Raw genomic sequence first — 27,718 nt, 5'->3', positions numbered from 1 at the left:
AAGTGACACAGATCAGGTTTTTTTTTGCCAGTCTAAACTCTCCAGAGTGCTTCAAATCTGATCTTTTGGCATCAGATTCAGGCCACATCAGGAGGTAGGGATGTCCCGATCCAGGTTTTCGCACTTCCGATCCGATACCGATATTGTTTTTGCACTTCCAATCCGATACCGATACTGACCGATAATGGCCTATCCGAGCATGTATTAAAGTTATTTAGCCTACTTAGTTGTCAGAATCATGTTGAAAAGGGTTTTAGTACTCTTGATAACAACTAGCCAGCTGAATTAGGTGAGTTTGAATAATACACAATGGTTGGTAACAAGAAACTGACCTGTTTATTCAAGGATAAACACAAAATAGACAAAATTATACATGACAAACAGAAATGGCATCATTGAAACAAGGGCCTTTTTTTAATATTGCGATATTTTAAGGCCATATTGCGATACACGATATATATCTCGATATTTTGCCTTAGCCTTGAATGAACACTTGATGCATATAATCACAGCAGTATGATGATTCTATGTGTTTGGATTGATTGATTGAGACTTTTATTAGTAGGTTGCACAGTGAAGTACATATTCCGTACAATTGACCACTAAATGGTAACACCCGAATAAGTTTTTCAACTTGTTTAAGTCGGGGTCCACTTAAATTGATTCATGATACAGATATATACTATCAGATATATACTATCATCATAATACAGTCATCACACAAGATAATCACATTGAATTATTTACATTATTTATAATCCAGGGTGTGGAGGGGGGCGCCGGATGCAAGTGTCAAAAAGACAGCCAAAAGAGTTTGATATGAGAATAAATCTAAAATTAAAATATAGGGTAGAAATGCATCCATTTGCAGGGAATGTAGTCTTGATTTTCAACATTTTCTTTCAAGGCTTGCATGTCTACATTAAAACATTCTTCTTCATATTGCATTAATATATGCTACTTTTAAACTTTCATGCAGAGAAGGAAATCACAACTAAAAAAATCACTAATTTTTTCATACGGTGTTGATCTGGAAATTTTTGCCTCTGCATTTTGATGGTGTGGACGTGTGGCACCGAACGGAGATAAGCGTCTCGACAGACGTTACAATATTTGAACAATGATGACGAAAACGGTTTTCTCTGTCGTGTCCGTGGGTCGAAAATTGTTATGCGCTTATTTTTTTTATTTGATTTTGTGCGTGGCATATAATTGCTATGCGCAGAGGACGTTTAAACAGTGCCCAATTGCACAAGCGAGCACCTTAGAGAGAACGTTGGTCACACGGCTGCGCTAGCATCACAGTTAACGTTAGCCATGCTGCTACCTCTCTGCTCGGGGAGGGCTTATATGTATGTGACGTATGACGTGACAGTATGTGACGTGTGTAAGAAGGTGCGCTTGCTGTCTGTGAGAGGGAGACACAGGAAAGAGTGAGAAGAGCCTGTCGTGTAATGCCAGCAGCTAAAAGCAACTGCGTTAGAATCCACAGACCTGTGGATGTGTTGGAAAATGCGGAACGGAAATTATAGGGAGCAGCAGAAAAGTGGAATGTACTATTTAAATAGGTGCGTTGGAAAACACGGAGCGGAGTTTTTTTTTTTAAACTGGATCTGGATCGGCATTTTCCTATGCCTTGCCGATACGCATTTTTTTGCAAATATCGGCGGCCGATCCGATCCAAATATCGGATCGGGACATGTCCAAATCCAATTGGAATATGATCTTTTCAAATGTGACTTCAGTCTAAACGCAATGCGACCTGAATGTGACTTTGGTCGAGTCAATAGTGCGCAAATAATAGGATATATATAATATATGAATATATATTTTGATTCCAAAGAAATAGCGATTGTTGAAGGACCAAAATTGATGCTGTGGCGTGTTTGTTTACATGTTACGTACATTGCGTAAGTGAGTTGAAAAATAAAGCTCCCGTAGATCCACGCTGATGTCCGTATCTCCTCTACTTAACAGCCTTAAAAAGATTAAAACACTCTCAAATATATGTGTAGGGGTCTAAATGATGTTTAAGTTAATTTACATTTTATGGAAGGTGCTTTATGTTTATTTAGCCAAAAGGTGACTATTTACTTTATTTAAATAATACGAAAATGTATATATTGCATGCTTAGAATTGTAATTATTACATTTGTCTGAATAATTTGATGACGTACTATTTTATACTGCTTTAATACAGTGAAGATTACGTAACTGTTTAATTGCATACATGGTGGAAGGATCTGTGTGGTAATATGGTTTGGACACAATGTATTATGGGAAATGGCAGTATGGTATGGTGGAACCGAGCCACACAGTTTTTTGACCTTACTCTTACTTTTTCCAACTCTTACCGTAACAAACTCGCTTTATTTTGCCATTCATTTGTTCCCACATCGTTATTGTTTTACGTTTTTGAACGATTAAGTTGACAAGTAAACGATACAAAACGAAGAGGAGCGTCTGGAGTTTTGTTTGTTGTTGCCGCAGCAAGCGGGAGCAGGAGAAAGTAGAGGAGCGTCAAGCTGAGGCTTCATTAGGAAACTACAATATGTATATCGCTATATATATCCATTCATACATTATATTACTTTAATTCATTTGCACGTAAAAAAACACTAACTTTAAAAGGTGTGGCGAATTTTATTTTATAGTAGGAGCTGCTTCTTATCCGGTCAACGGATTTTGATAAAACGTTCAAGAAATGTCAGAAACCGCATAAGTGATTACCGTATTTTTCGGAGTATAAGTCGCACCGGAGTATAAGTCGCACCTGCCGAAAATGCATAATAAAGAAGGAAAAAAACATATATAAATCGCACTATGAAAAAAAACTGCGACTTATAGTCCGAAAAATACAGTATATATATTGAGGGTGATACGGTGGATTCAGGAATTTGTTTACGATGGCAGTAGGGCCTGGAGGACATTTTCACACTACTAATGCTTTTGTAGTTTTTAAAAGTACTTTACTAGCCATTCTCTACTTTCTTATAATTTCATTTATATTATTATAGTATTTCAGTGACTATTTTGGTAAACTTGCATGTCACAGATTTCCGTAAAAAAATATTTTGAACACCAGTTAAGGGCCCGCACGGTTGGAAAAGTACTGATTTGGCAACGACATGAGTTAAAAAGTAAACAACACAAATCTTGAGCTTTTAGTACAAAACCCAAAACCAGTGAGGTTTGCACGTTGTGTAAATGATAAATAAAAACCGAACACAATGATTTGCAAATACTTTTCAACTTATATTAAATTGAACAGACTGCAAAGACAAGATATTTAACGTTCGAACTGAGAAACTATGTTATTTTTTGCAAATATTAGCACATTTGGAATTCGATGCCAGCAACATGTTTCAAAAAAGCTGGCACAAGTGGCAAAAAAGACTGAGAAAGTTGAGTAATGCTCATCCAACACTTATTTGGAACATCCCACAGGTGAACAGGCTAATTGGGAACAGGTGGGTGCCATAAAGCAGCTTCAATGAAATGCTCAGTCATTCACAAACAAGGATGGGGCGAGGGTCACCACTTTGTGAACAAATGCGTGAGATAATTGTCCAACAGTTTAAGAACAACATTTCTCACTGACTGACTGACATTTCTGACTCTAGAAAGAGGTTCCGCAGCCTACGAAGCAGAACCTCCAGGTTCTGTAACAGCTTCTTCCCTCAGGCCATAAGACTCTTGAACGCATCACAATTAAATTATCCTCTCAACTCCCCCCAAAATGGATTAACTTGCTGGAATAAAAAAGACAATACAACATACATCCTAAACGTGGACGCATGTGAAAAAGTGCAATATATCTGTACAGTAACCTATTTATTTATTTATATATGCACCTTATTGCTTTTTTATCCTGCATTACCATGAGCTTATGTAACAAAATTTAGTTCTTATCTGTACTGTAAAGTTCAAATTTGAATGACAATAAAAAGGAAGTCTAAGTCTAAGTCAACAAGCTATTGCAAGGAATTTTGGGATTTCACCATCTACGGCCCGTAATATCATCAAAAGGTTCAGAGAATCTGGAGAAATCACTGCACGTAAACGGCAAGGCCTTGACCTTCGATCCCTCAGGCGGTACTGCATCAAAAAGCCACATCAGTGTGTAAAGGATATCACCACATGGGCTCAGGAACACCCCAGAAAACCACTGTCAGTAAATACAGTTTGTCGCTACATCTGTAAGTGCAAGTTAAAACTCTACTATGCAAAGCGAAAGCCATTTATCAACAACACCCAGAAACGCCGTTGGCTTTGCTGGGCCCGAGCTCAACTAAGATGGACTGCTACAAAGTGGAAAAGTGTTCTGTGGTCTGACGAGTCCACATTTCAAATCGTTTTTGGAAACTGTGGACGTCGTGTCCTCTGGAACCAAGGCGAAAAGAACCATCCGGATTGTTCTAGGCACAAAGCTCAAAAACCAGCATCTGTGATGGTATGGGGGTGTATTAGTGCCCAAGACATGGGTAACTTACACATCTGTGAAGGCACCATTAATGCTGAAAGGTACATACAGGTTTTGGAGCAACATATGTTGCCATCCAAGCAACGTTATCATGGACACCCCTGCTTATTTCAGCAAGACAATGCCAAGCCACATTCTGCACGTGGCTTTGTAGGAAAATAATGCGGGTACTAGACTGAACTGAAAAACCTAGTTATTTTTTGCAAATTTGAGCTCATTTGGAATTTGATGCCTGTAACATGTTTCAAAAAAGCTGGCACAAGTGGCAAAAAAGACTGAGAAAGTTGAGGAATGCTCATCAAACACTTACTTGGAACATCCCACAGGTGAACGGGCTAATTGGGAACAGGTGGGTGCCATGATTGGGTATAAAAGCAGCTTCCATGAAATGCTCGGGCATTCACAAGCAAGGATGGGGCGAGGGTCACCACTTTGTCAACAACTGCGTGAGCAAATTGTCCAACAGTTTAAGAACAACATTTCTCAACGACCTATTGCAAGGAATTTAGTGATTTCCCCATCTATTGTCCGTAATATCATCAAAAGGTTCAGAGAATCTGGAGAAATCACTGCACGTAAGCAATGGTATTACAAACCTTTAATCACTCAGGCGGTACTGCATCAAAAAGTGACATCAGTGTGTAAAGGATATCACCACATGGGCTCAGGAACACTTCAGAAAACCCCTGTCAGTAACTACAGTTTGTCGCTACTTCTGTAAGTGCAAGTTAAAACCCTACTATGCAAAGCAAAAGCCATTTATCAACAACACCCAGAAACGCCGCCGGCTTCGCTGGGCCCGAGCTCATCTAAGATGGACTGATGCAAAGTGAAAAAGTGTTCTGTGGTCTGACGAGTCCACATTTGAAATTGTTTTTGGAAACTGGACGTCGTGTCCTCCGGACCAAAGAGGAAAAGAACAATCCGGATTGTTATCGGCGCAAAGTTGAAAAGCCAGCATCTGTGATGGCACGGGGGTGTATTAGTGCCCAAGACATGGGTAACTTACACATCTGTGAAGGCACCATTAATGCTGAAAGGTACATACAGGTTTTGGAGCAACATATGTTGCCATCCAAGCAACGTATTTTTCTGGACGCCCCTGCTTATTTCAGCAAGACAATGCCAAGCCACGTGTTACAACAGCATGGCTTCGTAGTAAAAGAGTGCGGGTACTAGACTGGCCTGCCTGTAGTCCAGACTTGTTTCTCATTGAAAATGTGTGGCGCAATATGAAGCCTAAAATACCACAACGGAGACCCCCGGACTGTTGAACAACTTAAGCTGTACATCAAGCAAGAATGGGAAAGAATTCCACCTGAAAAGCTTCAAAAATTGGTCTCCTCAGTTCCCAAACGTTTACTGAGTGTTGTTAAAAGGAAAGGCCATGTAACACAGTGGTAAAAATGACCCTGTGACAACTTTTTTGCAATGTGTTGCTGCCAATAAATTCTAAGTTAATGATTATTTGCAAAAAAAAAAAATGAAGTTTCTCATTTGGAACATTACATATCTTGTCTTTGCAGTCTATTTAATTGAATATAAATTGAAAACGATTTGCAGATTATTGTATTCTGTTTTTATTTATGAATTACACAACGTGCCAACTTCACTGGTTTTGGGTTTTGTAGTAAGTTAGGCATATTGAGTACACACCGTTTTGTGTGTGTGTGTGCGTGTGTGTGTGTCTGTGTGTGTGTGTGTGTGTTAATGTAATGTTAATGAGTTGTGTTTGTGGACAAATGTGCACGACAGCAACCGAAGTTGCATGATGTGACCCTTCTGCACAGCTCAGCAGTGCATGCGAGTGAAGAGGCACACAACTATCTGCACCACTTAACCCCAGTGAGATTAGCAATTTAGGTCAATATCAAATAGCATTAACACAGCAGGAAGTAGATGGAAGCATCAACATACTTACACACTCTGCAAAAAAAAGTTCAGAAGCTCAAATTTGAATGTTTTCCTAAATCTTTTGGTTTAAAGAACATCTGCATTGGAGTTGGGTTCCGAAAAGAGGAGTCCAGTAAACACACGGAAGCTTCCAGAGCATGCAACTTAAGTCCTGATAAAAAGGGATGCCTGCTTAAGCTCAGGTCCCCCCCAAAAAAACAAACAAGATTTGCATCTTTCATTTCTAGCTGCAGTGAATCACCGTGTAAACACGCACACGCAAACAAACATCTACCATCTGCTTCTGAAGGGCTCATTCTGAATGAAAGCAGGATAAACAAATGTTTCTGTGTGTGTGTTGCGCCGCGCAGAACATTCTAGAAGTGGCGTGACACGCAGCAGCCACATTGAGAACTCACCACTCGCACGGCTGGATCGTACGGAAGGACTGCAGAGCCTGGTCCATGCCGGCGAAATCCCAGAAGCGGACGTCAAAATCGAAGCCGCCGCTCACCAGGCGCGCTCCGGAGGGGTCTAAGGCGAGGGCGGACACCTGAGGGGGACCAGAGAAGCATGCGTGGTGTAAATAAACATTCCAATAAATAAACTGTCACTGTGTGGTCTTGTGTAATGATGAGCGTTGCTATTTTTGTCAAACTCCAAATCTTGTGTTTTTGTGACGAAACATCAGTGAACATAGCAACCATGAGTTGTTTTATAATTATGTAAAATACTTCCAACATTATCAACCTTTCAATTCATGCTGAAAAAAGCAGGTCTTACTGTCTTGGTGCCGTGCAGCATAGTGATCTCATGAGTGTCAGGAATCTTCTTTACTGGAGTCTGAGGTGAGAAAAAGCAATAATTTCAAAAAACGTTATACACCCACAAACTATTTCCGTGATCTATTTTATTGTGTTCCTGCATTTCCAGTTTTTTAACTGTTTGGAATTTAAAAACAAACTATGTATATGTATATATATATATAAATATATATTTTAAAAATGTAGGCTTTTTAAGATTTGTTTTCCTTTTATCCATTATTATTATCAGTATTATGTTTCAAATTAAGCAAAATAATCTAATTTTATTTACAGTTTGTTTTCTATTTGTTTCCATTATTTTCTCTACTTTTTAAAATTTCTGTATTTTAATTTTCTACAAATAAAATAGAAAAAACATTTATGTACTTGTTTCCCCAGTAATATTCAATTTATGTTTTTATAATTTATTAATTACACTGTTTAGCTTGATTTATTAATATTTTCAATGTAAAAAAAAAAGTAAACTAATATCACTTCATCGTTTTTTTTTTTTACCTTTTTCAAAAGTTTTAATTTTTCAAATGTATTTGTACCTTAAATATTTAAAATAAAATTAATACACATTTAATGTCATTTTTCCCAGTATTTTGTTGAATCTTATTATTTATAACTTATTTAGTTTTACTTTTTCCATTATTCTAAGTGTGTAAAATGAATGAATATAAGTAGAGATGTCCGATAATATCGGCATGCCGATATTATCGGCCGATGAATGCTTTAAAATGTAATATCGGAAATTATCGGTATCGTTTTTTTTGTTATCGGTATCGTTTTTTTTGTTTTTTTATTAAATCAACATAAAAAACACAAGATACACTTGCAACCCAAAAAACCTCCCTCCCCCATTTACACTCATTCACACAAAAGGGTTGTTTCTTTCTGTTATTAATATTCTGGTTCCTACATTATATATCAATATATATCAATACAGTCTGCAAGGGATACAGTCCGTAAGCACACATGATTGTGCGTGCTGCTGGTCCACTAATAGTACTAACCTTTAACAGTTAATTTTACTCATTTTCATTAATTACTAGTTTCTATGTAACTGTTTTTATATTGTTTTACTTTCTTTTGTATTCAAGAAAATGTTTTTAATTTATTTATCTTATTTTATAAAATTTTTTAAAAGGAGCTTATCTTCACCATACCTGGTTGTCCGAATTAGGCATAATAATGTGTTAATTCCACGACTGTATATATCGGTATCGGTTGATATCGGTATCGGTAATTAAGAATTGGACAATATCGGAATATCGGCAAAAAAGCCATTATCGGACATCCCTAAATATAAGTTAATCTACATCTTTTTCTAACTTTCTGCCTTTTTTTTATTTTTAAACTTTTATGTATTTTGAATCTTTAAAATAAAGACACACTTTATCTACTATTTTCCCAGTATCATTTTGGTTACATATTTTATTTATACTTTATTTCATTTCACTTTTTCGATTACCGGTACTGTAAGTTTCTTAAAACAAAGCGAAATATTATAATTTCATCTACTGTTTTTTTTTTTACTTTTTAAAATTGTATGTATTCTAAATCTTTGAAATGAAATAAATACACATTTGATGTACTATTTTCCCAGTATTATTTTGTACTATCTTTATTTATTTTTACTTTTTCCAATATTTTCAATGTTAAAACAGGTAAAATAATATCACTTAATCTTCATTTCCCCCCCCCACTTTTTTTTCTCAATAGTATTAATTTTTCAAATGCATTTGTAATTTAAATATTTAAAATTAAATAAATACACATTTGATGTAATTTTTCCCAGTGTTATTTTGTAAAATTTGTATATTTATACCTTATTTCGCTTTATTTATTTGTACTGTTTCTATTATTCTAAGTGTTTAAAATGACGCAAAAGAATATAAGTTCATCTACATTTTTTTCTAACTTTTTGCCTTTTTTTTTTTTACTTTTTAAACTTGTCTGTATTTTGAATCTTTAAAATAAATACACACTTTATCTATTATTTTCCTAGTATTATTTTGTTGTATCTATTATTTATACCTTATTTAGTTTTACTTTTTGATTACTCTAAGTTTTTAAAATAAAGCGAAATAATATAATTTCATCTACTGTTTTTTTTTTTTACTTTTTAAAATTGTATGTATTCTAAATCTTTGAAATGAAATAAATACACATTTTATGAACTATTTACCCAGTATTATTTTTGTTTATTTGTATTATTTTTACCTAATAATTTTTTTTCTTGTTCCATTATTCTAAGTAGGGCTGATTAATCGAAATCAAATCGATATTTTGTCTTTAATAAGTGCCGTAAATTACTGCAAGAGCCTGAGTAATTTGAGTGACAGCCATGTTTGCCAATCAGAATTGTTGAGCCTCGCGTTTGTTTGTCGCTCGCTTCAAACGCATTAGTTTGTGCAACACTCTTAGCAACTGCCGCAAACTAACATAAATTAGGAGGAAAAACATAAGATTACAAAGCCAAATGTTCCGTTGTGGGAATATTTCAGCTCAAAATCAGATGGGCAATATGAGCCTATCGACACGGATGAACAAGCGAAAATGCCGCTGTGATCACATGAAAAATAAACAATAAGACAGCGTCCGACCTCATTTTTCCAACTGGGAAACAAATGCATTTTAAGATGTTCAATATCTAATTAGATTAAAGACATTTCTGCATTTTATTATTATTTTTTTGTTTATTTATTTAGGATAATTTTTACCTACAATTTATTTACCTTCCAATTACAGTACAATAGTAAACAATTCTACAGTAATGAGAATTAAAAGTTTATATGCCTTTAAATTGTTACCTGTATTATTATTATATATTTAAGCTAAAGTTAAAGTTACCGTAAATTAAATTATTAGTTAAATTGTGATTACATTACATTAAAAACACTGTAGTTTATTGGTTATTAAAAAAGAGCATGGTGGAGACAAAAGCTCTGAATCTGTCTGCATAAAGCCAAATACTTTCTAAAGTAAATTATTGCACATTGTTCTAATGTGTGGCACCTTGACACAAGAATGTGTTGATTGACAGTCTCAAAGTAACATGTCTTCTTTCACCCGTTATTTTTGCAGTTTTATCCATTTTTATGTATAAAATATAAAAATCGCAAATTGAATCGAAAGCGCAATTTAGGTTTTTTCTTCAAATCGTGCAGCCGTAATTCTAAGCGTTTAAAATGAAGCAAAAGAATATTATTTCATCTACAGTTTTTTTTTCACACTTTATTTTTTTTTAAATTGTCTGTATTTTCAATATTTAAAATAAAACACACACACTTTATGTATTTTCTCCCCCCAATGCTGTGTTATTTATGTTGTATTATTTGTTCATTTATTTTGCTTAATTTATTTCTACTTTTTTCATTATTTTAAATGTTGGAAATAAAATAAAAAAACATTTTATTTACTTTTATTTAACATTTTAAAACCTTTTTCTATCAATTTCGTTTTAGTTTTTGTGCTTTCCTTATTTCATTATTTTAAATGCTTAAAATATAGACAAATAAATAAAAACAATTAATAAAAAAAATATTTACCATGTATTTTCAATATTTAAAATATAACACACACACTTTATGTACTTTCTCCCCCCAATGCTGTGTTATTTATGTTGTATTATTTGTTCATTTATTTTGCTTAATTTATTTCTACTTTTTTCATTATTTTAAATGTTGGAAATAAAATACTCCTCTCTGAGCTGCCACCTTAACGTGGTAGAGGAGTTTGCGTGTCCCAATGATCCTAGGAGCTATGTTGTCCGGGGGCTTCCATGCCCCCTGGTAGGGTCTCCCAAGACAAACAGGTCCTAGGTGAGGGATCAGACAAAGAGCAGCTCGAAGACTTCTATGGAAATGCAAGAACCGAGACTCAGATTTCCCTCGCCCGGACGCGGGTCACCGGGGCCCCCCTCCGGAGCCAGGCCCGGAGTTGGGGCACGATGGCGAGCGCCTGGTGGCCGGGCCTGTCCCCATGGGGCCCGGCCGGGCACAGCCCGAAGAGGCAACGTGGGTCCCCCCTCCAATGGGCTCACCACCCATAGCAGGGGCCATAGAGGTCGGGTGCAATGTGAGCTGGGCGGTAGCCGAAGGCAGGGCACTTGGCGGTCCGATCCTCGGCTACAGAAGCTAGCTCTTGGGACGTGGAACGTCACCTCGCTGGGGGGGAAGGAGCCTGAGCTAGTGCGCGAGGTAGAGAAGTTCCGGTTGGATATAATCGGACTCACCTCGACGCACAGCAAGGGCTCTGGAACCAGTTCTCTCGAGAGGGGATGGACTCTCTTCCACTCTGGCGTTGCCAGCAGTGAGAGGCGACGGGCTGGGGTGGCAATTCTTGTTGCCCCCCGGCTCAGAGCCTGCATGTTGGAGTTCAACCCGGTGGACGAGAGGGTAGCTTCCCTCCGCCTTCGGGTGGGGGGACGGGTCCTGACTGTTGTTTGCGCTTACGCGCCAAACAGCAGCTCAGAGTACCCACCCTTTTTGGATTCACTCGAGGGAGTACTTGAGAGTGCTCCCCCGGGTGATTCCCTCGTTCTACTGGGGGACTTCAACGCTCATATTGGCAACGACAGTGAAACCTGGAGAGGCGTGATTGGGAAGAATGGCCGCCCGGATCTGAACCCAAGTGGTGTTTTGTTATTGGACTTTTGTGCCCGTCACGGATTGTCCATAACGAACACCATGTTCAAGCATAAGGGTGTCCATATGTGCACTTGGCACCAGGACACCCTAGGCCGCAGTTCTATGATCGACTTTGTAGTTGTGTCATCGGATTTGCGGCCTCATGTTTTGGACACTCGGGTGAAGAGAGGGGCGGAGCTTTCTACCGATCACCACCTGGTGGTGAGTTGGCTGCGATGGTGGGGGAGGATGCCGGACAGACCTGGCAGGCCCAAACGCATTGTGAGGGTTTGCTGGGAACGTCTGGCAGAGTCTCCTGTCAGAGAGAGTTTCAATTCCCACCTCCGGAAGAACTTTGAACATGTCACGAGGGAGGTGCTGGACATTGAGTCCGAGTGGACCATGTTCCGCACCTCTATTGTCGAGGCGGCTGATTGGAGCTGTGGCCGCAAGGTAGTTGGTGCTTGTCGTGGCGGTAATCCTAGAACCCGTTGGTGGACACCGGCGGTGAGGGATGCCGTCAAGCTGAAGAAGGAGTCCTATCGGGTTCTTTTGGCTCATGGGACTCCTGAGGCAGCGGACAGGTACCGACAGGCCAAGCGGTGTGCGGCTTCAGCGGTCGCGGAGGCAAAAACTCGGACATGGGAGGAGTTCGGGGAAGCCATGGAAAACGACTTCCGGACGGCTTCGAAGCGATTCTGGACCACCATCCACCGCCTCAGGAAGGGGAAGCAGTGCACTACCAACACCGTGTATGGTGCGGATGGTGTTCTGCTGACCTCGACTGCGGAAGTTGTGGATCGGTGGAGGGAATACTTCGAAGACCTCCTCAATCCCACCAACACGTCTTCCTATGAGGAAGCAGTGCCTGAGGAATCTGTGGTGGGCTCTCCTATTTCTGGGGCTGAGGTTGCTGAGGTAGTTAAAAAGCTCCTCGGTGGCAAGGCCCCGGGGGTGGATGAGATCCGCCCGGAGTTCCTTAAGGCTCTGGATGCTGTAGGGCTGTCTTGGTTGACAAGACTCTGCAGCATCGCGTGGACATCGGGGGCAGTACCTCTGGATTGGCAGACCGGGGTGGTGGTTCCTCTCTTTAAAAAGGGGAACCGGAGGGTGTGTTCTAACTATCGTGGGATCACACTCCTCAGCCTTCCCGGTAAGGTCTATTCAGGTGTACTGGAGAGGAGGCTACGCCGGATAGTCGAACCTCGGATTCAGGAGGAACAGTGTGGTTTTCGTCCTGGTCGTGGAACTGTGGACCAGCTCTATACTCTCGGCAGGGTCCTTGAGGGTGCATGGGAGTTTGCCCAACCAGTCTACATGTGCTTTGTGGACTTGGAGAAGGCATTCGACCGTGTCCCTCGGGAAGTCCTGTGGGGAGTGCTCAGAGAGTATGGGGTTTCGGACTGTCTGATTGTGGCGGTCCGCTCCCTGTATGATCAGTGTCAGAGCTTGGTTCGCATTGCCGGCAGTAAGTCGGACACGTTTCCGGTGAGGGTTGGACTCCGCCAAGGCTGCCCTTTGTCACCGATTCTGTTCATAACTTTTATGGACAGAATTTCTAGGCGCAGTCAAGGCGTTGAGGGGATCCAGTTTGGTGGCTGCAGGATTAGGTCTCTGCTTTTTGCAGATGATTTGGTCCTGATGGCTTCATCTGGCCAGGATATTCAGCTCTCACTGGATCGGTTCGCAGCTGAGTGTGAAGCGACTGGGATGAGAATCAGCACCTCCAAGTCCGAGTCCATGGTTCTCGCCCGGAAAAGGGTGGAGTGCCATCTCCGGGTTGGGGAGGAGATCTTGCCCCAAGTGGAGGAGTTCAAGTACCTCGGAGTCTTGTTCACGAGTGAGGGAAGAGTGGATCGTGAGATCGACAGGCGGATCGGTGCGGCGTCTTCAGTAATGCGGACGCTGTATCGATCCGTTGTGGTGAAGAAGGAGCTGAGCCGGAAGGCAAAGCTCTCAATTTACCGGTCGATCTACGTTCCCATCCTCACCTATGGTCATGAGCTTTGGGTTATGACCGAAAGGACAAGATCACGGGTACAAGCGGCCGAAATGAGTTTCCTCCGCCGGGTGGCGGGGCTCTCCCTTAGAGATAGGGTGAGAAGCTCTGTCATCCGGGGGGAGCTCAAAGTAAAGCCGCTGCTCCTCCGCATCGAGAGGAGCCAGATGAGGTGGTTCGGGCATCTGGTCAGGATGCCACCCGAGCGCCTCCCTAAGGAGGTGTTTAGGGCATGTCCGACCGGTAGGAGGCCACGAGGAAGACCCAGGACACGTTGGGAAGACTATGTCTCCCGGCTGGCCTGGGAACGCCTCGGGATCCCCCGGGAGGAGCTGGACGAAGTGGCTGGGGAGAGGGAAGTCTGGGCTTCCCTGCTTAGGCTGCTGCCCCCGCGACCCGACCTCGGATAAGCGGAAGAAGATGGATGGATGGATGGATGGGAAATAAAATAAAAAAACATTTTATCTACTTTTATTTAACATTTTAAAACTTTTTCATATCAATTTTGTTTTAGTTTTTGTGCTTTCCTTATTTCATTATTATAAATGCTTAAAATATAGACAAATAAATAAAAACAGTTAATAAAAAAATATTTACCATTTCTCTAACATTCTTGGTTATAAATAATTCTGCCATTGTATTTTTTCATGACTTTATTAACACTGAAAATGCAAAGCGTAAGTAAGTATACAGTAGACATGAATGAATTAAAGCATTTCCTACAGTATTAGAAGGCAAAGCAACATAGAAAGAAATGTTTTCAGGTGCTGCCACCTAGTGGTAAAAGTGTAGAAGCTCTCTACACCACAATGTATTTTAATTTTCCTGAGGGAACTCTCCTGAAGGAATCAATAAAGTACTTTGTAGAGCATATAGTGCAGGCGTGTCAAACTCCTTCATTGAGGGAAACGTCGCAGTTATGATTGCCCTCACTTTAACAGTGAACAATATACAGTATGAATATAAATGTGCATACATATAAAACATGTGTACCTGTATATTGCTTTTTTTTTTTTTACGTACGCTGTACAAAACCAAATCTTTAGATTGTACTGTATAAAACCGGCAGCTCATTCGCCACAATTTTACCGTAATAATTGCAGGTTTTTTTTTTCCAGCGTATAAAATAAAAAAATACATGGAATTAAAAAAAAAGGTTTTTTTTACTTAAAAATCCATGCAAATATTTTATACTGTAAAATCTACGGCTGTTGTGTTTTATAGTGTATTATTATTCTATATTGAAATTGGATTTTACTTAGAGATGTCCGATAATGGCTTTTTTGCCGATATCCCGATATATACAGTCGAGGAATTATCACATTATTATGCCTAATTTTGTTGTGATGCCCCGCTGGATGCATTAAACAATGTAACAAGGTTTTCAAAAATAAATCAACTCAAGTTATGGAAAAAAATGCCAACATGGCACTGCTATATTTATTATTGAAGTCACAAAGTGCATTATTTTTTTTAACATGCCTCAAAACAGCAGCTTGGAATTTGGGACATGCTCTCCCTGAGAGAGCATGAGGAGGTTGAGGTGGGCGGGGTTGGGGGGCGGGGTAGGGGTAGGGGTTAGCGGGGGGTGTATATTGTAGCGTCCCCGGAAGAGTTAGTGCTGCAATGGATTCTGGGTATTTGTTCTGTTGTGTTTGTGTTGTGTTACATTCCTCCCAGGGAATTCAAGTCACAAGTCGCTCCCAAGCTCTTTCGACACTTAAAGCTGAGTTGAAAAACCACCAGAGACAGAATAGGTATTTTGTAATATATTTGCAAAGCTTTGCAGATATACATTCACAGAGACAGCATAGAACATTCGGCTCGCCCCGCTAAGATGGTCTGTCTTTTCCCACCCAAAACCCTCTCCCCTCTTCCATCTCTCTAGTCAAAACACATGCACATTATCTCTCTCTAACATTCCTCATTCAAGGTTAAGCACACAGTTTTGCAGACAACCAAAAGACCACAATTGGAAGAAAAACACTAGCTGTTTTGTAATATGATTATGAGATAAAAAGAAGTAACACTTAAATTCGGATATATGTAAATATCTGCCTCCGACAGGATGTTCTACGGAAATGTGTTTGTCATTCTAGTTTGGTGTGGGTTCACAGTGTGGCGCATATTTGTAACAGTGTTAAAGTTGTTTATACGGCCACTCTCAGTGTGACCTGTATGGCTATTGACCAAGTATGAATGGCATTCACTTATGTGTGTGTCACAAGCCGTAGATATTATGTGACTGGGCCGGCACGCAAAGGCAGTGCCTTTAAGGTTTATTGGCGCTCTGTACTTCTCCCTACGTCCGTGTGCACAGCGGCGTTTTAAAAAGTCATACATTTTACTTTTTAAAAGCGATACCGAAAATTTTGAAACCGATACCAATAATTTCCGATATTACATTTTAAAGCATTTATCGGCCGATAATATCGGACATCTCTAGATTTTACTGTAAAACTTTTACATGAACAGTTTGTTAGATTACTTGCTTTGACGTGAGTTGTGTGGTCCTCTGTTATCCTCTGTGTTTTTAAAATGTTGCTTTCTATTTACTGTTTTAATTGGTTTTACCCTTTGAAATTGTTTTTAATCATATTTATTTTATATTGTTTTTAATTGTGTTTAATATTGTTGTGCAGCACTTTGGAAACATTTTGTTGTTTGAATGTGCTATATAAATAAAGTGGATTGGATTGGATTGGATTGAAATCATAGGTCAAGCAGATATTGAAGTATTTATCTTTATTTGAACAATAACATTGTTTTGAAATGTATGATGATAAAATATTTCGTTTTATCAATAAAGATGGTTAAAGTGTACATATTTGTAATTATATGCAGTACATTTCTTTTTGTAATACATTTAATAGGAAAAGATAAGGTACTTTATTTACACATTATTTCCACGCTTTGGGGACGACACAAATTGATGTGGTGCCCGGGCCTTAAGTTTGATGTACGGTAGTGTATTTCAGGAGTGTCACAGTATCACTTACATCATCCTCGTCATCTTCAGCATCCTCGTCGTCGTCGTCGTCGTCATCATCATCATCATCATCCTCATCATCATCACCACCACTTTGAATACTTTTGTAACCGGGCGGAAGAGGCGGTCCCACCAGATCATCATCATCGTCGTCATCGTCCTCTTTTGGAGGTAACGGAGGGCCAATAGGCTCTGAGTCTGAACTGCTGCTGTCATCTTCCTGTTTCCTGTGAAGACGTGCAGGTATGAACATGGTCGTCGGACAAAGACTAGCATGGTGTTTGGTACCTGTGAGTGGCCGGTGCCGTCGGTTTGTCTTTCTGCGTGGGCACGGATGTGGAGCTTTCTCCTTCCTCCTCCGCTTTTTGCCGCTCATCTGAAAGAAGTCAATATTCTTCAGAACGACAGTCAGAATAAAGGACGATCAACTTCACTTGATGAGCTCACCTAACGCACGTTGACTCCTCTCAATGGCGGTCCTTCGGGTCTGTTCAAAAATGGCGTCGAGGTCAAACGTGCGAGCCTTCTTTCCTGTAAGCAGCAGATTAAAAACTGTATTACAACACCCAAAACCAGTGAAGTTGGCACGTTGTGTAAAATGTAAATAAAAACGATCTGCTAATCCTTTTCAATTTACGGTATATTCAATTTAATAGACTGCAAAGACCATTTTTTTTTTTTTTTTTGCAAATAATCATGAACTTTGAATTTAATGGCAGCAACACATTGCAAAAAAAGTTGTCGCCGGGGCATTTTTACCACTGTGTTACATGGCCTTTCCTTTTAACAACACTCAGTTAACTTTTTGGAACTGAGGAGACACATTTTTGAAGCTTTTCAGGTGGAATTCTTTCCCATTCTTGCTTGATGTACAGTTTAAGTTGTTCAACAGTCTATGTTGTGGTATTCTACGCTTCATAATGTGCCACACATTTTCAATGGGAGACACGTCTAGACTACAGGCAGGCCAGTCTAGTACCCGCACTCTTTTACTATCCATCCAACTGCTTGCTGAGAAAAACCAATAGTCTTTCAGCTATTGGTTTTTCTCAGCAAGCAGTTGGATGGTTTGCAAATGACCTCACAAGTAGAACTCAGGCTGTTCAGATAGAAGGTTCCTCACCCACTACACCAATACATCATCCCACTACCATCAGGGCGCAGGTACAGAACAATCAAATTCCGGAGGGCCCGCCTCAGGAAAAGCCTGATCCCTGCAGCTATAGCCGCCCTTAACAGCAGGCCCGGCCGACCTGTCTGACAAGCCTGTAAATGTGTGTTAGTCATGTATGATGTCTTTTTGTTATTTTTTTTTGTGTGATGTGTAATGTCTATGTCAATGTACGGCAGTGACAATGAATTTCCCCAAGGGGACCAATAAATCTAATCTAATCTAATCTCCTCGGACGTACTGCAAGTGAAAAAGGGTGTCCCTCAAGGTTCTGTGTTGGGCCCCTTATTATTCACTATTTACATAAATAATCTTGGACAGAATATTCCGAACTCAACTTTCCATTTTTATGCTGATGATACTGTCATATACTGCACAGCACCCACTCTTGCTGAGGCTTTTAAATATCTACAACATGCATTTGACAGAGTACAAGAACAACTTTGCTATCTTCAACTGGTTTTAAATGCAGAGAAAACTAAGTGTATGCTCTTTACCACATCAAAAACTGTAAGATCATCACTGTGTGAGAACATTTTAACAAGAAATGGGCAACAAATGATGTTAGTATCTGCTTTTAAATATTTAGGATTTTTAATTGATGACCATTTGAGTTTTAAGGAGCACATTCAGTATGTTGTAAAAAAAACTGAAACTTTTACTGGGATTTTATTATAGAAACAAGTCTTGCTTTTCTTTTACTGTGAAACAGAAATTGGTGGAAACAACCTTTTTACCTGTTATTGACTATGGAGATGTGTTGTACATGAATGCTACTGCTGGTTGTCTCCACAAGCTGGATAGTGTGTACCACGGGGCACTGAGATTCATCACCAACTGCGCTCCCCTTACTCACCATTGTGTGTTATACTCAATGGTTAACTGGACATCTTTATGTGCTCGACGCCTCAATCATTGGTATGTTTTCATCTACAAAACCATTCTGGGTATCACTCCATCTTATCGGTCTTGTCTTTTAACAAAGAAACAAGGAAGTCACAATCTTCGTTCAATGAATGTTCTGCAATTTGTCGTCCCCAAAGTAAGAACTGAACTGGGCAAGAAAGCATTTAGGCTTTCAGCACCGAAGGCTTGGAATAACCTACAATCGAACATTAAACTTCAAACACTAGTTACGTTGAATGAGTTTAAAGCTTCTGTGAAAGGACTACAGTCTACCTTGTCTGTATGCACATGTGTCATGTGAGCAAGTTTTAATGTTGTAAATGTGATGTTTTATGTATTTGTTTACTGTTTTTAATGTAACTTTGCTGCTCCCCTCTTGGCCAGGTCTCCCTTGAAAAAGAGATCTTTGATCTCAATGGGATTTTACCTGGTTAAATAAAGGCTAATAATAATAATAATAATACTATGAAGCTAGGCTGTTGTAACACGTGGCTTGGCATTGTCTTGCTGAAATAAGCAGGGGCGTCCATGATAACGTTGTTCGGATGGCAACATATGTTGCTCCAAAACCTGTATGTACCTTTCAGCATTAATGGTGCCTTCACAGATGTGTAGGTTACCCATGTCTTGGGCACTAATACACCCCCGTGCCATCACAGATGCTGGCTTTTCAACTTTGCGCCGATAACAATCCGGATTGTTCTTTTCCTCTTTGGTCCGGAGGACACGACGTCCAGTTTCCAAAGACAATTTCAAATGTGGACTCGTCAGACCACCGAACACTTTTCCACTTTGCATCAGTCCATCTTAGATGAGCTCGGGCCCAGCGAAGCCGGCGGCGTTTCTGGGTGTTGTTGATAAATGGCTTTCGCTTTGCATAGTAGGGTTTTAACTTGCACTTACAGAAGTGGCGACAAACTGTAGTTACTGACAGGGGTTTTCTGAAGTGTTCCTGAGCCCATGTGGTGATATCCTTTACACACTGATGTCACTTTTTGATGCAATACCGCCTGAGGGATCGAAGGTCCGTAATATCATTGCTTACATGCGGTGATTACTCCAGATTCTCTGAACCTTTTGATGATATTACGGACCGTAGATGGTGAAATCCCTAAATTCCTTGCAATAACTCGTTGAGAAATGTTGTTCTTAAACTGTTCAATAATTTGAGAAATGTTGTTCTTAAACTGTTGGACAATTTGCTCACAAAGTGGTGACCCTCGCCCCATCCTTGCTTGTGAATGCCCGAGCATTTCATGGAAGTGACGGCGTGGCGAGGTTGGTAGAGTGGCCGTGCCAGCAATCGGAGTGTTGCTGGTTACTGGGGTTCAATCCCCACCTTCTACCATCCTAGTCACGTCCGTTGTGTCCTTGGGCAAGACACTTCACCCCTTGCTCCTGATGGCTGCTGGTTAGCGCCTTGCATGGCAGCTCCCGCCATCAGTGTGTGAATGTGTGTGTGAATGGGTGAATGTGGTAATACTGTCAAAGCGCTTTGAGTACCTTGAAGGTAGAAAAGCGCTATACAAGTATAACCCATTTATCATTTATTTATCTAAGTTGCTTTTATACCCAATCATGGCATCCACCTGTTCCCAATTAGCCCGTTCACCTGTGGGATGTTCCAAGTAAGTGTTTGATGAGCATTCCTCAACTTTCTCAGTCTTTTTTGCCACTTGTGCCAGCTTTTTTGAAACATGTTACAGGCATCAAATTCCAAATGAGCTCAAATTTGCAAAAAAATAACTAGGTTTTTCAGTTCGAACGTTAAATATCTTGTCTTTGCAGTCTATTCAATTGAATATATGATGAAAAGGATTTGCAAATCATTGTATTCTGTTTTTATTTACCATTTACACAACGTGTCAACTTCACTGGTTTTGGGTTTTGTAGTTTGATTTTGCAGATGTCCTTTTCTATCAATTTATAAAAATTAAAAAAAATACTTACCGAATCCGGAGAATCCCATAACAGAAGTGATGTCTCCATCCCCACTCATATCGTCTAGGAAAATGTTTATTAAATGTTGTAGAAACATGCAAAAAAAATCATTGCCTTAGTAGATAACTAACCACTAAATGCTGGCTTTCTTTCTTATCTTATAGGTAATTCGTTGCTTAGTTTATACAAAGAAATGAAGGAAAATAACATTTAATATTGTTACAGATAAGAGTAGCTAAAGCTAAGCAACACAACAAACCCAGCAAAAGCCTGTAAAACAGTCGAACAGTGGTCGAAAAACGACTTAGGCCAACATATGTAACAATAATATAGGCAGAGTCTCTTATAGGAACACAGATATGTCATTTTTATTAAAAGATAAAGAATGTGTGAGGCAGAAGTAGCTACCTTCGGCGTTGTTGGAATCCATGTTTGTTAGACGAGTTCACCTTTCACCACCGGAAATGATCCCGTGTCTCAATATGGCATCTGACCACAGCGCCCCTAGCGTTTAGACATGGAGATGCAGGTACCATTACAGTTAATGAGATAATCTTATTTTCAAAAAATTGAAGGCATTTGATACAATTCTTCTTTCTTGTACTTTGTAAAGACTTGTAGTTGGAACATTTTCTTAAACTGAATCATATTATTACATTGTTTGATTTCTTTACTTAATCCGTTCCATAATTCAATTCCACATACTGCATACTTGCCAACCTTGAGACCTCCGATTTCGGGAGGTGGGGGCGTGGTCGGGGGTGGGGCGGGGCGTGGTCGGGGGCGTGGTTAAGAGGGGAGAAGTATATTGACAGCTAGAATTCACCAAGTCAAGTATTTCATATATATATATATATATATATATATATATATATATATATATATATATATATGTCTTAATAAGGTTATCCAAAAAATAGTGCTCGATACCGTAGTAGAGCGCAATATATGTATGTGTGGGAAAAAAAATCACAAGACTACTTCATCTCTACAGGCCTGTTTCATGAGGGGTTCCCTCAATCATCAGGAGATCTCCTGATGATTGAGGGAACCCCTCATGAAACAGGCCTGTAGAGATGAAGTAGTCTTGTGATTTTTTTATTTATTTTTTTCCCCCCACACATATATATATATATATATATATATATATATATATATATATATATATATATATATATATATATATATATATATATATACATCCTGAAAATATGCAAACAAAACTGTGTTTGGATAATTGATACTTCAAACTTGCATAAATAAATATAACATGAATATAACATAACTTGGCTTCTGAGAGCTTCAAAATGTAGTGAATAAAATGCTAAAGTTGTTGATAAACAAGCAATTATTTTAATAATTAAATATGGTCATTTTAAAATGAATTATTATGATAATTTAAAATTAATTATTTCAAATATGTTTATTTTAATGTAAAATTCTATGGCTGGATGTAATAAAGAGTCAGAAAAAATAACAATTAAAATAAAATTAATTTTGATGTTTTTAGAAAAATATAGTAAAAATGTATTTAGTTTTTTTTTGTTTTTTTTTTAAATTAATAAATATATTTATTTTTAGGTAAGATAAACATAATAATACAATGTATCTCTAGTCTGGATGATTTAGTTCTTGTCACCCTGTTCTCCCGTAGTGAAAAAAGGCTGTCCTCACTCAGGTCCGACTGAAAATCGGGAGATTTTCGGGAGAATATTTGTCCCGGGAGTTTTTCGGGAGAGGCGCTAAATTTCGGGAGTCTCCCGGAAAATTCGGGAGGGTTGGCAAGTATGACATACTGATATGCTGTTGTACGTGCATACAAATATTTTAAATTACATTCTTCTCTAAGATTATATTTCTCTTTTGTTGAGAAGAATTGTTGTCCCTTCTTGGGTAGCAGGTTATAATTTTCTTTGTGCATAATTTTACCTGTTTGCAAATGCATTGAATTTCAATTTTTTGAGTTAATAAAGGGTTTGAAATTTCTCTGCATTCAACATTATGTATTATTCTGATGTTTTTTATAACTTGGTTGATGAATGAAGCATACTTTTGTAGTTATTTCCCTATGTTTCTACACAATAACTTACAAAACCCAAAACCAGTAAAGTTGGCACGTTGTGTAAATGGTAAATAAAAACAGAATACAATGATTTGCAAATCCTTTTCAACCTATATTCAATTGAATAGACTGCAAAGACAAGATATTTAACGTTCGAACTGAAAAACGTAGTTGCAAATTTTAGCTCATTTGGATTTTGATGCCTGCAACATGTTTCAAAAAAGCTGGCACAAGTGGCAACAAAGACTTGAGAAACACTTATTTGGAACATCCCACAGGTGAGCAGGCTAATTGGGAACAGGTGGGTGCCATGATTGGGTATAAAAGTAGCTTCCATGAAATGCTCAGTCATTCACAAACAAGGATGGGGCGAGGGTCACCGCTTTGTCAACAAATGCGTGAGCAAATTGTCGAAAAATTTAAGAGCAACATGTCTCAACGAGCTATTGCAAGGAATTTAGGGATTTCACCATCTACGGTCCGTGATATCATCAAAAGGTTCAGAGAATCTGGAAAAATCACCGCACGTAAGCGATGATATTACAGACGGACCTTCGATCCCTCAGGCGGTACTGCATCAAAAAGCGACATCAGTGTGTAAAGGATATCACCACATGGGCTCAGGAACACATCAGAAAACCACTGTCAGTAACTACAGTTGGTCGCTACATCTGTAAGTGCAAGTTAAATCTCTACTATGCAAAGCTAAAGCCATTTATCAACAACACCCAGTAACGCCGCCGGCTTCGCTGGGCCCGAGCTCATCTAAGATGGACTGATGCAAAGTGGGAAAGTGTTCCGTGGTCTGACGAGTCCACATTTCAAATTGTTTTTGGAAACTGTGGACGTAGAGAATATGGAGTGATTTTTGGTCTCAAACATATTTTTGCTTAATTCATTATAGAAATATTATGTTTAATGTGAGATTTCCAGCTTTTTCTCATTCATTATTAGCTCTAAAAAAATGTTTATTTCACCTTGTCATTGTCTACTCTGCCTATTTGTATTTGACTTTCTCTTCTACTGTTACCAAATAGCATTATTTCACTTTTATTGAGATTCATAGTCTGTTTTTATTAAATTATCTTTTTAATTGTAACTGCAATTGAATACAAACTTTAATAAGGTAAATAACCATCACCATGATTACGCAAACATTTAACAGATATTTATTTGTGATGGTAAAGTCTGTACAAAATAGGGAAACTATAAAATATGGTACAATACAAAAATGTCAACAACTGACATAGTTGCAGATGAATTAAATATAATAATTATACTATGAGACAATATTACATTTGTGTACTTCTTGATCAAACTCTAAACTATGGACAAATTAAAACTTCATCATGATCATTGCTACTTCTACTTGAGGTGTATATGTAGAAAAGGCACATCATTTATCTGGAACATGAGTTTGCAGGATGATGCTGGAGAGGGTCAGGGCTCCTCTGCAGCTGCCATCTTCTCGATGGCCGCCCAGTCGATCTCGCTGAGGCTGCTGCCGCCGCTCTCTGACACTCTATCCAGCCAGTTCATACCCGACACGCCAGCTGGGGCACCATCATTCTGCGTGTCCAAAAGTCCTGTCTGGAACCAGAACAGGGACATCAGTCAATAAGAATAAATACCTTGGTTAGGTATAATACTGTAAATGACCAGTGTAAAACTCATTATGTGGTCCCTGAATGCCTGGATAATAATCACTTCATTCTTATAAAATGTATCGGCTTTTTCAATTTTGACAGAAAATGTTCTTATATACAATAAACAGTACTAAATAACAGCACACTTTAGTTAAAACTGTTGAAGTAAAGCAGAATTTTTGTGAAAATAGATGTTTTTGGCAAGGATTTAAAATGCTCTAGTGTTTGTGTAGAAGCAGATTATTCCAAAATTTGGGGGCAGCCACAGAAATAGGCTGTCCTCTCTAGTGCTGAGTCTGGAGCGTGGGACAGACAGGAGCAGTTTGTTTGCGGACCTCAATGCTCTGTCTACCCGGGGACAGAGGCTGGAGGAGCTCAGTCAGGTTAAACCTTGTCAAATGATATGAAAGCATGTGTTAATCACAACGATTATTATCAAGGCTTATATAGGCAACAGACCAAACACCCCGATGCCCTCGTTAGGTCAGGCTAATTACAAAAATAAAACAGATTAAAAATAAATGTAAATGCAAGTACGCAACGCTAAAATAAATCATTTCAAACTAAATTAATAATAATATCAGTAATATACATGTCTCTTAAACCAACTGTCAATTTAAGTGCAAATGAAAATACAGCTTCATAGAAACTTCTAAGACTTAAGCTCCAGACTTCTTCTGATTACTGCCACAAGTAGTGCAAAAGTGTATTACAACAGAGTACCGCTGCAGCCCATACAGACCAATGGTTAAGAAACACCGCTGTAGATAGCACTGTACTCACTGTTTTGGTCTTGCCTAGGCCAAGCAGCTTCAAGGTGTCTGCATCGCTCTCCTCCACGTCTGACAGCCTTCTTTGCTGCCTCTGATTTCTAAAACGCTGCTCCTCGTGGCTCGTTGCTGAGGTCGGCAAGCCCCGTGGAGAGAAGGCAGGGTCCCTCGACAGAGAGGTCCCTGACACCAAGACAGCACAAAGGTTTGTGTCTTTAAAAATCCTGCAACCATCAGTATCTGACAATGCTACCTGGCCTTGGCAGCCTCCCGCTGTCCTCGGAAGGTTGTCCTGAAACATCAGCAGTCCAAGGGCGACGCTGGGCATGTGTTTGTCCTGAGGGACGCTTCAGACTTCTTTTCTCAAGGCTGAAAGCCCGCAAATAAGATATGGCTGTAAAATACAAACTAGCTAATCTGAGTTTAGCGTGAACCTTTGTTGCAAGACCCTACCTGCGATTGCATGGCGGTGCAGAGGCAGGACGGACAGTGACGGCGGGGGCGGGCATCCCGTTCACATCAGTCGCAGCAGTGCGGGACCTGGTGAGTGGGTTGCCACCAAGTTGACTAGCCAAATCAGTGGCCTCGCGGATCCTCACGTCGAATTGTTTCAAAAGCATTGCCCTGGTGACCAAAAATGACAAAAGTTAAAAACATCAATGTCACATAATAGCAGACGTGTCTGAAGTCCATTTAATGTGGGCCACATACTCGGGATGTTGCGATCAGGGTTTTATGCTGCAGATTCTGATACCGATCATCCATGAGTGGGATCAGCCGATACGAATATCAATCACATGTAAAAACTACATATTTCTATTTATTTATGGTAAGTGCTATTGACAGTTTAAGAACAAGGTCAATAACTAAACAAAAGATAACACTTCTAAATCCTTTGGTTTTGCCCTCAAAGTCCTCCTGAGTCCAGATCATTTTTACCTGAGTTTGTTGTTTATACTCTAGTATTGATCATATACTGACAATACTGCCCTTAGTATCAACACCACAAATGTCATACTTGCCAACCTTGAGACCTCCGGTTTTGGGAGGTGGGGGGTGGGGGGCGTGGTCGGGGTGGGGCGGGGGCGTGGTTGGGGGCGGGGCTAAGAGGGGAGGAGTATATTTACAGCTAGAATTCACCAAGTCAAGTATTTCATATATATATATATATATATATATATATATATATATATATATATATAAGAAATACTTGACTTTCAGTGAATTCTAGCTATATATATATATATATATATATATATATATATATATATATATATATTATATATATATATATAATTATATATATATATATATACATATATATATATATATAAATAAAAGAAATACTTGAATTTCAGTGTTCATTTATTTACACATATACACACACATAACACTCATCTACTCATTGTTGAGTTAAGGGTTGAATTGTCCATCCTTGTTCTATTCCCTGTCACTATTTTTCTAACCATGCTGAACACCCTTTCGCAGGTACCCAGAAGGGTTTCGAGTACCACCAAAAAAACTGAATCTCTGAAGACATTTTTTTACAAATGAGGGTTAAGAGTTCAGTACTAAAAAAAAAAAGAAAAGAATGTGGCTTAAGTACAGTTTTTTAATCGAGCTGCTGCATTTTTTGGTTGGGTTGTTTATTTATTTTGAGTAACTTCTATACATTTCTAAAAGGGGAGGAATGTAATAGTGATCTATGTTTGTCTGTTGCCATCTCCTGGTGAATGTTGGCTATAGCGTACTGGGGTTACTTTTTGGTTGGCCAACGATTTACGTGGTGTTGCGCACCTGACGTCACTCAGGTCCGCATGGAGCTGGAGGGGGCGTGGCTTCCAGCTCCGCCTGAATTTCGGGAGATTTTCGGGAGAAAATTTGTCCCGGGAGGTTTTCGGGAGAGGCGCTGAATTTCGGGAGTCTCCCGGAAAATCCGGGAGGGTTGGCAAGTATGACAAATGTATGCAACAATACACCCTCCTCTTACGTTTGGTGTACTGACTGTGACAATGCTGACACACCAACATTTGTTATATTATCCTCTCTAGACTCTTGTTAATCTACTTGTTAATTTCCTGTTAAAAGCTTAAATTTTTGTTGTTGTTTAAAGTTAGCTTAGCTGATAGCTTACCTATTACCATGCCTGCTCCAGTAACATATTGAGCCTCGTCCTCCAGTGATATTGACACTTAAGTTACTGAGAAATTAAGTTTATTTGACCAAATGGAGGTGATTATTATAAACTTAGGGAAGCGGCTCCACTCTTGAGTTTGGAAAGACATAGCTGCTGCTAGCCGCTTGTCAGCCCGGGGACAAAAACTACATACAGTGTCAGCCAGAGGGGATTGGTGTTTGTGATGGCCATTGAAAGATATTAATCTTTAGGTACTTATCCATGAAAATCGACCGATACTG

General features: G+C 39.3%; 2 protein-coding genes and 1 long non-coding RNA gene across 6 annotated transcripts in view; 1 reads left to right on the top strand and 2 right to left on the bottom strand.

Annotated features, from left to right (window-relative positions):
* Positions 1-21,325, bottom strand: part of LOC133574814 (WD repeat-containing protein 70) — a 124,524-nt gene extending 103,199 nt beyond the window's left edge. Inside the window, exons 1-7 of one of the 2 annotated variants that reach the window (XM_061927112.1) lie at positions 21,231-21,325; positions 20,832-20,885; positions 17,252-17,335; positions 17,093-17,180; positions 16,815-17,031; positions 7,160-7,219; positions 6,796-6,929 (exon numbers count right to left, since the gene is read on the bottom strand). In XM_061927112.1, the coding sequence (XP_061783096.1) occupies positions 6,796-6,929; positions 7,160-7,219; positions 16,815-17,031; positions 17,093-17,180; positions 17,252-17,335; positions 20,832-20,885; positions 21,231-21,252 (659 nt within the window). In that variant the 5' untranslated portion in view covers positions 21,253-21,325. Of the gene's footprint in view, positions 1-6,795; positions 6,930-7,159; positions 7,220-16,814; positions 17,032-17,092; positions 17,181-17,251; positions 17,336-20,831; positions 20,886-20,953; positions 21,020-21,230 lie in introns of those variants that run through there. The other variant, XM_061927113.2, reaches the window with a different exon arrangement.
* Positions 1-27,718, top strand: part of LOC133574816 (uncharacterized) — a 164,942-nt gene that overhangs the window by 99,337 nt on the left and 37,887 nt on the right. The gene's annotated exons all lie outside the window — the stretch shown is intronic.
* The window catches only part of cplane1 (ciliogenesis and planar polarity effector 1), a 75,991-nt gene continuing 72,332 nt past the window's right edge, over positions 24,060-27,718 (bottom strand). For all 3 annotated transcript variants that reach the window (XM_061927111.2, XM_061927109.2, XM_061927110.2), the window contains exons 46-49: positions 25,754-25,924; positions 25,554-25,669; positions 25,314-25,483; positions 24,060-24,474 (exon numbers count right to left, since the gene is read on the bottom strand). In XM_061927111.2, the coding sequence (XP_061783095.1) occupies positions 24,325-24,474; positions 25,314-25,483; positions 25,554-25,669; positions 25,754-25,924 (607 nt within the window). In that variant the 3' untranslated portion in view covers positions 24,060-24,324. The remainder of the gene's footprint in view (positions 24,475-25,313; positions 25,484-25,553; positions 25,670-25,753; positions 25,925-27,718) is intronic.

Source organism: Nerophis lumbriciformis, linkage group LG32 (genome assembly GCF_033978685.3).
Source record: "Nerophis lumbriciformis linkage group LG32, RoL_Nlum_v2.1, whole genome shotgun sequence".
NCBI lineage: Eukaryota > Metazoa > Chordata > Actinopteri > Syngnathiformes > Syngnathidae > Nerophis > Nerophis lumbriciformis.
The sequence above is the reverse complement of the archived record's forward strand: the minus strand, read 5'-3'. Positions and strand labels throughout refer to the sequence as shown.